Raw genomic sequence first — 12,968 nt, 5'->3', positions numbered from 1 at the left:
GAGTTGCAAACTGAACTAGCCACTTTTTTATGGGACACCATTTTTACTTAAAAGAATAACTGACAAAGTATGGTTATACAGATAAGTATAGGGCAGACATTTTCTCACGAATGAAGTGAGCCTGCCACTTCAAGGAAAACAATTGACAATATTTGTTGCCAACAATAAAATCTGAGCTTCCAAGCAAAATTAGAATTTGGGGAAATTTGTATCTACCACCATGTGCTTGACAGAATCCCAATACTACTTAAAGACTTTCCTATTGAGGATGATGAGGATATTAACAAATGTGATTTTTTTAATACTGTATAATGAAATGTGTCAGTATTTGAAAGAGCCGTATGACTCAGTGAATCAGTATTTTCTAAATAACCAATGCACGATAATACAAAATCATTCATTAGTAACAGACCCATTCAAAGTGCAAGCAAGACCAATGGATTTCAACATAAAAGGGTATGAAGAGTTCATCTATATGGCTTCAGGTTCCACATTACAATTAACCTTCAAGAAACTACCTCTTGTTGAGTTTTGATATAGTATCAAAGATATCCACAATTATCTTAAGAAACTAATAAAATACTTCTCCCTTTTCCAACTACACATCTGTATAAGGCCAGATTTTCATACACTTCAATCAAAGCATATCAAAACAAACTGGGTACAGAAGTAGATGTGAGAATCCAACTATCTTCTATTAAGCCAGATATTAAAGAGATAAAAATATTAAAAAGACCACTCTTCACTATATTTTCCAAAGCATAATATTGTTTCATAAAAAATGTTAGTTATGTTAACATGTAACGGTTTTATTATTATTTTAAAGCATATTTTAAAATTAAATATTTTTAAAGTTTTTGTTTTCATTTCTCACCTGGCAAATATCAGTAGATACAACCCACATAAAGAAAATCTCTTTGTGCACCTTAATACTTCATGAGGGACTTCCCTCGTGATCCACTGGGTAAGACTCTGAGCTCCCAATGCGGGGGGCCCAGGTTTGTTCCTGGCTGGGGAACTAGATCCCACATGCATGCCACAACTAAGAGTCCGCATGCCGCAACCAGTAAGTCCACATGCCACAACTAAGGAGCATGTGTGCTGAAACTAAGACCCAGTGCAAATAAATAAATATTAAAAAAAAAAAACTTTATGAGCGTTAAGAACTCTTACAATAAAAAAAAAAATTACCCAATTTAAGTGAACAAAGGATCTGAGTAGACATTTTTCCAAATAAGATATACAAAAGACCAATAAGCATACGGAAAGATGCTTAACACCATTAGCCCCAGAGAAATGCAATCAGAACACGAGGTACTACTTCACATCTACTAGGATGACTATAATCAAAAAAACAGACAACAAGTGTCGATGAGGACAGAGGGAAACTGGAACCCTCATGCACTGCTGATAAGAATGTAAAATGGTGCAACCGCTTGGAAAATAGTCTAGTAGTTCCTGAAAATATGAAATATAGAGTTGCCGTATGACCTAGCAATTCTACTGGTACGTTTACACCCAAGAGAAATGAAAACATGTCCACACAAGGACGTGAACATGAATGTTCAGAGCAGCACTGTTTATAATAACCAAAGAGTGGAAACAACCCAAATGATCATCAACTGATGAATAGATAAACAAAATGTGGTGTCCATACAATGTAACATTATTCAGTAATCTATGGTTAATAACAGGATACCAGTTAAAAGAAAACTCCATCTAGACACCTGTGGATTCCCACATGTGCCTATTTAAAGGATTCAAAATAGAAGAGAGTATTAAAAAACTAAACACTCTCAGGAGAGCCAACCCTAACTTCACCAGTCCCTCCCCCAAGATGAAACCAACAGAAGCTAGTTTTACCCATATTCCAGCATTCTAGACTTGCCTCTCAATGCCTTCCCAAGAAATGACTGCTATATTTCTCTTCCTCCCAGCTTTATGAGCTTCCCAAGTAATTGGTGACAGTGAGGGCTGAAGAAGCATAAGGCTTGTAGCATAGCTGAATAACTCAACCAACCTCATAGTCAAGTTCACCTTAATAGACAGTGCAGATCTTCCTACCATCAGCCGCCATCGGCTACTGTCAAACACAAATGAAACCCACCCTCCGGTCCCCAAAACACTCTCCCACCACCCTGATGCCCCTAGATAATCTGCTCATAGAACCATCACCTGCGAAACTTCTCATTCTTCCCCCAAATCACAAATATTTCCAAATAAAGGTAAGGTCCATAACTAGTGATTTCAACCACTGACAAACAGAAGGGCTTCCAAAGCCCAGTGCCATGCATCCACCTTTAACAAATGGACAGTCCAGCTGGACTTTGCCAAAAACAACCAATCCAAACACCAATGCCCACAAACTAGTAAGTCACTTTGAAGTCAGGCATCATTGCATGATTACAAAAGATGATATATTATTTTATTGAATTCCTGCTAAGGGATAGAACTTCCTTTTGGATAAAACCACAACTTCTTAAAGCTGCAAAGCCATTTCTCTCACAAAAAGAATTATGGTGGCATCAATTAAAAAAAAACACACACAAGCACATTCTAATGACAAAAAAACAAAGAAGAGATGCATTATCTTGGTTCACCTATTTAAAAAATACTTAGCTTTGAAAGAAAATATTATCAATGTACTTTGTGGGTTACTCCGTAGGGAATCAATTTTTTTAATTTCTCAGCTTATAAAAGTAATTATCTGGGGCTTCCCTGGTGGCGCAGTGGTTGAGAGTCCCAAAAAAAAAAAAAAAAAAAAGTAATTATCTGATCACTGAAGAACTCGGAATATGAAGAAAATTAACACACCCCAAAATCTCATTACCGGAGAAAAAATTGAGAGGTAGTATTTCATTATAGCCTTTTTCTATGTATGTCATACAATTTTTCTTATTTTTTAATGAAAAAAAAGTAGGATCATATGATATACTACACTTTTTTTTGCTGCACCTCGCAGCATGCGGGATCTTAGTTCCGCAACCAGGGATTGAACCCATACCCCCTGCAGTGGAAGCACAGAGCCCTAACTACTGGACCGCCAGGGAATTCCCTATACTACATTATTACATTCTGCTTTTTTCCCACTTACGAGCATTTTCCCTTGACATTAAATACTCTCAAACAATTTTAATGTCTGTAAAGCACTCTACTATATGAACAAAAGTACTATCACTTTGCCAGCCAGATATCCTCATTGTTGGCAATTTTTATCATAAATAACATATTAGTGAACATCCTCACACAAAAATCTTGATATGCACCTCTGATTTTGTTTTTGTTTTTTTTAGGATAAATTCCTAGAAGAAAAACTGTTGAGTCAAGGAGTATGAATATTTTTAAGGCTCTTGATACGTACGCTGCTACAAACAACCCTCCTATCAGCAGTGCATAAAAATGTCTATTTTCTTGTACCTTTTTACTAAAATGGGTGCTACTATTATTTTAGCCGTTGTCACTTGGTTAAAAAAAAAAAAAAAAAAGGCTAGTTTTTGTTTTAATACAGGGTTCCTTTGGAATCCTTGCTGTTCCACAATGTCCTCATTCTGTCCAAGGCAAGTTCACAGAGCTGAACAGAAATCCACGCACTAGCTGTGCACAGCACATCAGGGGTTGTCCAAGCAAGACAGGGGCCACATGTGAGGGGATTCTGCTGCTGTAAAGAAAGAAAACTTGATGCTTTGGGGTAAAACACGGGTATTCAAGTGTGTGGAGATTTAGGTACTTCGGCAATTCCCAGCACTCAGATTACACGGGGAAGCAAGTTTACTGCCAACATACCAACACCTGGGGGGAGTGGGGGGCCAAAGAGTGCCCTCCCCTCCTAATAAGTGTTAATCATATTATAATAAAAATGAAAAGTAAACCAAATAGCTTCAGTAAGGAATCACTGCAGCAACTATTTCCACATTATCTCACAACTAGGGCAATCCTACACACTCAAAACTGTGTTTGATTCTGCACAAATATCCCCTCCACACCCCCACCCCCGCAAAACCTCATATTCTGGAAAGAGAAAGCACAGGCTGAGGGACGCTGGGAACCCTAAAAGAAATGTGCTAACAGCAGGCTCCTACCCCCAGCCTGGTAAATCTCTCATCTATAATCCAACACAAGAGACAACAGGCAAACAGCAAGAGGTCATCTTCAAAGAGCCGGTTGCTACGGGAAGCAAGTGTAGAGGCAGCAAGCATGTCCCCATCAAAGTCCGGCAGCTGCAGAAGAACCACAAAGGTACAGCTCCCCTCGGAGCATAGCACGGATGCGGGAGGGGCATCTCCGGGGGAGGGGGCACAGGAGGAGGAGGAAGAAGGGGAGAGAAAAACATCAGGCCAGCAGCAACTGCCCAGTGGAACATAAAACCTGGCAGTTTTGTGCTGCTCAACAAGGGGGAAAGTAGGGAAAGAAGAAACACAGAAAATAGCATTTCCTGAACTTGCCTTTTTAAACGCTAGTCAAAACTGTCAACGTACCTGAGAGATGGCCAGATAAAACCCACGGCTATGGAAAGAGAAAGAGCCATTAGTGATAAAACGGCAAGTATCAGCTTTAAGGACCATCTCAGTACAAATGGGATCACCTCCCGGCAGAAAAATCTCTAAATCCTTGGTCCAAATGCCCCCTTCCCAATACAGCAACAGCAGCCACAAAGAAGAGTAGACCTACCACTTGCCCACAGAATCCAAATAGGAGAATCTCAGGGTGGCCTTTAATTTGGGTAAAAGCTGCCCTCATTTTTCCAGGTAAAAAGCACAAGAGTCGACAGGCTTCACAGCCCCTAAGTGGACATCTCAAATAGTCCCTTTTGCATTTGAGCTCTCCAACCCCAGATGTAGCATTGGTGCACAGAAATCACACAGGACTCAGAGACCACTAGAGAATCAAGTCCCATTCCTTCACTCCGAATGAAGACAGACCTTAGGACGTTCCCCCAGCTCATCTGGAAGCCAGGTCTCCCAAATCCCAAGCTGAAGTTCTTGGTTGTCATGGGCGACAACCACAAAGGTCTAGGGACAAGGAGAGGGGCTAAAGCTTCGTCTTGGTTTCTGGCTGCTACTAAACGGCTTGATGTGTTATATGAAAGTTCTGAAACAAAGTGCTCCCAAAGAACAATCCATCTGTTGGTTCTGGTGGGTTTTCACAGAAGTCAGGCCCACAGGCAGGTGGACACATCTGTATGTCCTCACCCTGCTCTCTGTGTCTGTATCACGTGGCTCTGCTGAGAAAGTGCTCAGACTCTCAAAGAAGGTATCATTTTGCTCAAAATGATTTCCTGAAACAGGTGAGAGGTTCATGGGGCTAGATGTACACACACAAAGGGTTCAGGCCTGAAACTCAATCACAGAACCATATCCCATGTGAAAGGGCAAGGCTAAAATGGCACGGGTGATTTCTTCCAGGGTAAACACTCAGAAGTTACAGACTTGTGCAATCTGTTTTTATGAATGGCTCTGTCTTCACTACATTTTGTGGATATAAAATGTGCTGTTAAAAAAAAAAAAATCAAACAAATTTAAATGGCTCTTTCAATAGGCCAAGACTTTATCTGTATTTGTCCTCAGCCAAGTGGAAAAGAGTAAACATGAACTTAAAAAAATAAAAATGAAATAAACTCTGAATTCAAATCAACAAAAATAAATCTGCAGTACTCCAGACACCTTTTATTGCCACCCAGCTAGTAAACAAGCAAGTGCTCCCAATCAGTGTGCCAGGGTCTCATCACTTTCTTCCTCAGTCGCCAATGCTGCCACCAACACAGGACTTCTCAGAACCCTACTTCTACTCTTGTGGGTTTTTTGTTTTGTTTTGTTTTTTAGTGTCAAGAAAAGAGAGAAGTACAGTACTCTGTAATGGCCTATATGGGAAAAGAATCTAAAAGAGAGTAGATATATGTATAACTGACTCACTTTGCTATACAGCAGAAACTAACACAACATTGTAAATCAACTATACTCCAATAAAAATTAAAAAGAAAAAAAAAAGAAAAGAGAAGTATGAGGAGAGCTGTAGGCACTTATTTATACGAAGAAAGACTTCTCGAGTACCTTCCACTGTCACTTAACATGTTAGAGAACTGAAGACAGAAAACGAGGAGGGAAAAAAAAAAAGGAATTCATGAGGGTGATTCAAGTGCCTGAAAAGGAACAACTGTCCATAAAATGAACAACCTCAGTTAAATACATTTTTGTTATATTGGGTCATTTTCATAAATATTTTTGGCTGAAACCATTCGAAGCTTCTGGCTGCAATGGTAAATGATAAAGGGGAGTTGGTCTCTGATGGTTGGTCTCCCTTACAGTTCACAACTGGAGATTAAGTTTAAGAGACCCAACCCAACCCCCTAACCCAAAGAATCAAACTTGCTCCTGCCCTCTCAGCCTTCCAAAGGCCCAGAGGAAGACCTCTGTGGCCCCAGGTCAGGTGCCAGCAGCCTCTGAAGGGGAGGGAAAGGGCCTCTGAATGACCAGATTAAGTCTGAATGGAGGAAGAACCTGTGATTAAGTTTTCTGAATAGTTGGCTCTCTTAGGGGGAGCAAGCTCCTTCAAAAAAAAAACACAAAAAACACAAAACGGCAGAAACCTCGCCTGGCTCTCTGTTACTACCCTTCAGAAATGGGAGTCCTGCTCTTTGGATCTAGGAAAGTGGATTTTCACATACTCAAGTCAAGCCCACTTTCCAACCAACGTGTGGGGTTCAGCCAATTTTCAAGGGAAAGGAGAAAAAAAATAACACTGCCTTATTTCTTCTCCAGATTACTATTTAGACAGTTCAGGTTGACATGGACCATGTTTTAACCGCCAATCCCCCAGGACAAACTTAGAAACTTCTCCAAGCCATTACACAGCAAAGAAGCTACTCTTTCCTTCAACTCACTTAGCTTCATCTTCAACCAAAACTTCTTTACAATATTATTCCAGCTTTGCTGGTCCAGAATCTTTGCCAGAAGGTTCTTTACCCCAAGCATAAGTAGGAAAGGAAAAAGGAAAAAGGCATTTTATCTAACCTGTGGCGGTCTGGTCGGAATTGTCCTGGCTACACAAGACGCAGGCCTGCTGAGGTTTTGTTCTGCTTTTCTAAGTTGGGGGGCGGGGAATATCAACATAAATCTTTCTTCCCAGTGAAAGATCCGAGGACTAAGTTAACTCATAACACAGACTACTCATACATTAAGAAACAGTTCATTAAAAATCTTGAACAAAATGTTGAGTGACCCATCCCTGTGAAAAACTCAAGTTTGGGTGTAAAAGGCCAACGTCTGAAAAACCCAGGGGGGAAGAATGGTTGGGAGAGATGAAAAAACTCTTCCAAGACCATCCTGTTTAAGCTCGACCATCTTGGCAAGGAAAGCGTGCACCTCCCCTCCTAAAGCACCTGGTTCTGCAACTGATGTTCAACGTGTTTCCATTTAACCGCAGGGGACACAAGAATGAAAGGCAGAGATCCTGCCCTTCAAAGAGACTGCAGTTACACAGAGGAGAGAAGGCACGAAAAGAATAAAATGCACGTGGGAGTGAGGGGTAAGTGCCAAGAGCGAGGCCCATCAAAAGAGGGCAAGATGGGGGCATGAGGCGTCCCGGGAGGCCTTCAGGATTTGGTCTCGAGAGATAACAGACTGTGAGATTTGGCTCCTTACTTATTTCTGTCTAGAACTTTCCAAGGATTTTTTTTTTCCTTAATTTAGGCCACGCCGCATACTATGCGTAATCCTAGTTCTCCAACCAGGGATCAAACCCGTGCCCCCTACAGTGGAAGCGCTGAGTCCCAACCACTGCACCGCCAGGGAAGTCCTCCTCCAAGTTTCCACTCAGCAACTGATGTGGCACAGATTACACATTTATATTTATTAAGTCCACTAAATATATAAAATACTTAATATATATTCGTGTATTTATTAAGCATAACAATAGCTAGCTCTTACTATGTATCTATTTAATCTTACAACCATAAGAAGTTTTTTTTTTGTTTTTGTTTTTGTTTTTTGCTGTACGCGGGCCTCTCACTGTTGTGGCCTCCCCCATTGCGGAGCACAGGCTCCGGACGCGCAGGCTTAGCGGCCACGGCTCATGGGCCCAGCCGCTCCGCAGCATGTGAGATCTTCCCGGAACGGGGCACAAACCCGTATCCCCTGCATCGGCAGGCGGACTCTCAACCACTGCGCCACCAGGGAAGCCCATAAGAAGTATTTTTTAAGATACTCATAACAAAAACTCAGAGAGGCTAAGTGCCTTACCTAGGGTCACTCAGCTGAAAAGTAACACTAGACTTCAAACTCAGGTCAGATTGCCAAGTCTGATGCTGCATTTCCCTCTGCACCTCGGCAATGCAACAGTTCCAAGCACACATCCCCTCCTCCAGTGGATTTTTTTTTAAGGTGTCAAAACCCCACCAGTAATTTTAAACCTCCGGTGTAATTCTTAGCCTATAATTATTTGTTTACATGCATGTCCTCCCAACTAGCCCAAGTTCCTTAATGACATCCTTCACCTTCATATTCTAGCACTGGGTGTGGCACACAGGAAAGCTGAACAAACACACCATGGTCACACTAAACTGAGTGGCTCACGACACTCAAAACGCCAGAGAGCCTGCTTCAGCTAGAAAGTCGTCAAAGGGTTTTGCTCGCTTAACCTCCCTGACCCTGTTTCCTCATCTGTTAATAAGGACAATAATGATACCTGTTTCATAAGGTTGTTTTGATAAGTGTATTAGATAATGCATGCTAAAGGCTTGGCAGTGCCTGGAACATGCTAAGTACTCCACAGAGGCGGGCAAATAATGTCTAACCTCCAATGCAAGATAAAAGGGAGGTATGCCCTACCTCACCTTTCATCCACTAGACTTAAATTCTGGAAACTGATATTATTAAGTTTTAAAAGGGTTCCAAGCAATGTGTGCTATCCATTGAAACACAATGGGACAGATCTAGATATACTGATAAAGAAAAACTTTCAAGAAACATTAAATGAAAAAAAAAAAAGATGTGTGTGTGTCTGATTACATAGGTATATAAGTGCACAGAAAAATACTCTGAAATATATAGGTAATGAGATGGGAGGAGTAAAGAGGTCTTTTCCTTCTGTCACTATTCAGTTCTGATATTTGAATCTTATTATAAAAAAACATTAAAAGTAATATTTTCATTAAAAGCAAAAATAGTGTGGAGTTAACAGTAATGTACCACTGTTGGTTCCTTAGTTGTGACAAACGTACCACAATAATGTAAGACATTAACAAAAAGAGAAACTGGGTGAACGGTATATGGGAACTCTCTATCTTGGGAACTTATCTTAAGTGTAAAACGATTCTAAAATTGAAAGTTTGTTTTGGACTTCCCTGGCGGTCCAGTGGTTAAGATTCCGTGTTTCCACTGCAGGGGGTACAGGTTCAACCCCTGGTGGGGCAAGTTCCACATGCTGCAAGGTAAAAGCAATAACATGTATAGCCAGAACCATCTTTGCTTTTAAAACTCTGTCCGTATACATAAATATATATTCACTACATTTCAAATGTGAACAATGGTTCTGAGTGGTAAGATTGAAGATGGTGCTCATTTCCTTGTACCTTCTAGATCAGTGGTTCTCAAAGGGTGGTTGCCAGATCAGCCGTAGCAGTGATATCTGGAAACTTGTTAGAAATGCAAATTATCAGGCCCCACCCCAGGGCCACTGAATCAGACTCTCTTGAGGTGGGGGCCAGATGATTTTGATGCACATAAAAGTTTGAGACCCCTGCTCCAGATCACAGAAACTGGTTTTATAAAAAGTGTCACTTTTATAGTCAAAACAACAGAAAAATGAAACTTGAAAAGGGGGTCAGTATGTTAATGAATGAATAGCATTTTAAGCCCAGATGCAGGCCCTGACACAGCACGTGCACCAGGATGCAAGCACAGGCCAGTCCCAACTCAGACTGACCTGCTCTGTCCCTTCCCTTGTCTCCCCACCATCCCAGGCCAGCTTCCATGGGAGCCCCTGGGATACCTACAGAGACAAGTTTCAGACAAACAAATCTGGCATGGGGGGAGGGTTTCTTTTTTTAAAAACTTTTTATTGTAAGAGGAAAGTTTGCTGGCAACAGCTCATCATCTTCAAATTTATGGCCTCCAGTCTCAGTTGTATATTAACAGCACCAGCCAGGGCATGACAACTAACAGTTTAAGAGGTAGAGACTCATCTTCATAATTTAAAAAATAAAAATTCCTAAACATGAATGTAGTAGCAGCTCAAATGAACAAGGTGTGAGCCTATCAGCCCTGCCTTTGGAATGGCCCCGGATGTCCTCTGCCATCCTACTCCGAGGCCCCGGGAGTATTTATAATGCCCGGCTGGCTTCCTCCCCTCCAGGTACATCCCGAGACTCCTTCCACCTCGTGCAGAAGACCCTTGGAGTCTGTACTTCAGCTCTGCTTTCAGAGGCCCTCGAGGGGCTGCTCTGCCTGCTGGCTCAGCTCCATGAGAGCCATGGTAAAGGGAGTATGGGTGTATCGCTGGCAGCGGCAGCAGGTGAGGCAGAGCAGAGTATGCGGCGAGAGGAGCCTGTGAAGGGATTCCCGCGGTCCCCAGAATCCTGCTCTGCCCTGGATTTCAATTTGTTGAAATGAGCAGTCGTAAATCAAAGAGTAACAACTTAATACAAGCAGAATACCTTTCACGGGTACAAAGAATTTTACGTGAAAGATTTTGTCATCAGAGTCCACATAGTAACCTATTTGGAGTACAAGTACAATATAAACACTTAATTGAGCTGCTGAAAAGAACTGCTATCCATGGAGAAAGTAACTCTGCTCTCATTATTGGACCCCGAGGATCAGGAAAGACTATGTTAATAAACCATGCTTTGAAAGAACTAATAGAAGTAGAAGAGGGAGTGAAAATGTATTACAAGTTCACTTAAATGGACTGCTGCAGATCGATGATAAAATTGCCCTAAAGGCAGTTAAATCTGGAAACTGTAGTTGGAGATAAAGTTTTTGGAAGCTTTGCTGAAAACCTTTCATTTCTTCTGGAAGATTTAAAAAAAGGTGACTGGAATCTTGTTGCCCAGCGATCTTCATGTTAGACGAATTTGATCTTTTTGCTCATCATAAAAACCAAACGCTCCTCTATAATCTTTTTGACATTTCTCAGTTTGCACAGACTCCAGTAGCAGTTATTGGTCTTACACATAGATTGCATATTTTGGAACTCTTAGAAAAAAGAGTGAAGTCACGATTTTTCCACTGGCAGATACACTTAATGAATTCATTTGGTTTTCCACAGTATCTTAAAATATTTAGAGAACAATTATCTCTAACTGCAGTATTTCCAGACAAGATTTTCGCTGAGAAGTGGAATGAGAAGGCTCAGAATCTCTCAGAAGATAGAAGTGTGCAAGAAGTGCTGCAGAAGCATTTCAATGTCAGCAAAAACCTGCGGTCATTACACATGCTATTGAGGCTTGCTTTAAATCGCGTAACACCATCACACCCATTTATGACTGCAGCAGATCTGATGGAGGCAAACCAGCTGTGTAGCGTGGACTCTAAAGCAAATATTGTACGTGGTCTGTCGGTCTTGGAAATCTGTCTTATCATAGCAATGAAACATTTAAATGACATCTATGAAGAGGAGCCCTTTAATTTTAAAATGGTTTATAATGAGTTTCAGAAGTTTGTTCAAAGGAGGGCCCATTCTGTTTATAATTTTGAGAAACCTGTTGTCATGAAGGCTTTTGAACACTTACAACGATTAGAATTAATAAGGCCCCTGGAGGGCTTCCCTGGTGGCGCAGTGGTTGAGAGTCCACCTGCCGATGCAGGAGACACGGGTTCGTGCCCCGGTCTGGGAAGATCCCACATGCCGCGGAGCAGCTGAGCCCGTGAGCCATGGCCGCTGAGCCTGCGCGTCCGGAGCCTGTGCTCCGCAACGGGAGAGGCCACAACAATGAGAGGCCCGCATACCGCAAAAAAAAAAAAATAAGGCCCCTGGAAAGAACATCAGTAAATGCACAGAGGGAGTACCAGCTGATGAAACGACTTCTGGATAATACACAAATTATGAATGCTTTGCAGAAATACCCTAACTGTCCTACATATGTTAGGCAGTGGGCAACATCCTCCCTAAACTGGTTATAAATATAACCATGGCTTCAGTTATGGAGTTTCAGGCATACTTCTCTAAAGAACTAAAAGCTATTGTCCTTTAACAAGATATGTTACTATGTTTTCCTATATTTATAAAGATGTATTTTTGTATTTATGGGAGACTGTTACATATGCAGTATCATGGCTGTGCCTCGCCTTTGAATCACAAGCAGTTACATGATTTATAATTCCAGTGATTTAGATTATTTTGTAAGTAGCTGTTCAAAAAAATAAGTATGACTCTTTTAGGGATTGAACCACATGCTTATTTAACATTTGTGAAGTATTTATGTGGTACATTTGAAGAGTTCATTTCAACCCAGCAGCCAGATGTTTTAACAATCCTTAAAGCAGTAAAGAAACAATGGTAAGAGTTGAGGTGTAATGAGTAATCTTTTGGTCCATTGGGAGGTGCTGCAGTTTTTCTGTATTCATGGAAATTTGGGTTTCTGTCCCAGACCAAGGTCTTCTAGTTCAGGAGACTGATCAGTTTGGCTAGAAGATGGTTCACATGGAAGAAAAAAGCCAAAAGTTTGAACATTTTCTTCCAGACTTCTTAAAATATGGTACTCATACCATCTACAGAAGAATCTTTTGTAGGAGGCTTTTAAATACAGATTTTTGGGCCTCTTCTAGGGACTAACATTTGTCTTTCTAACAGGCACTTTACGAAATTCCTGTAAAATGACTCCCACAAATAATGGAAAGTGTATGACAGTGTTAACTAAATCTATTTGTAACAAAAAGTAGACCCCTATGAGGAATGTGGAAATGTCAAAGCATCACCTTATAAATTCAGGAATCCATGAACTAATACTGGTATATGTTTGTTTGTTTGTTTAT

At 41.0% G+C, this 12,968-nt stretch overlaps 1 protein-coding gene across 1 annotated transcript; it reads left to right on the top strand.

Moving 5' to 3' along the window:
* The first annotated feature begins 10,600 nt into the window (after positions 1 to 10,600).
* LOC112415178 (origin recognition complex subunit 4-like) lies at positions 10,601 to 12,116 on the top strand. The gene is given in 5 exon segments (XM_024768033.1): positions 10,601 to 10,865; positions 10,868 to 10,931; positions 10,933 to 11,027; positions 11,030 to 11,744; positions 11,963 to 12,116. Coding segments are annotated over 5 exon segments (1,293 nt in total).
* Positions 12,117 to 12,968: the final 852 nt, after the last annotated feature.

Source organism: Neophocaena asiaeorientalis, unplaced genomic scaffold, assembly GCF_003031525.2.
Source record: "Neophocaena asiaeorientalis asiaeorientalis breed wild unplaced genomic scaffold, Neophocaena_asiaeorientalis_V1.1 scaffold828, whole genome shotgun sequence".
Lineage (NCBI taxonomy): Eukaryota > Metazoa > Chordata > Mammalia > Artiodactyla > Phocoenidae > Neophocaena > Neophocaena asiaeorientalis.
The sequence above is the reverse complement of the archived record's forward strand: the minus strand, read 5'-3'. Positions and strand labels throughout refer to the sequence as shown.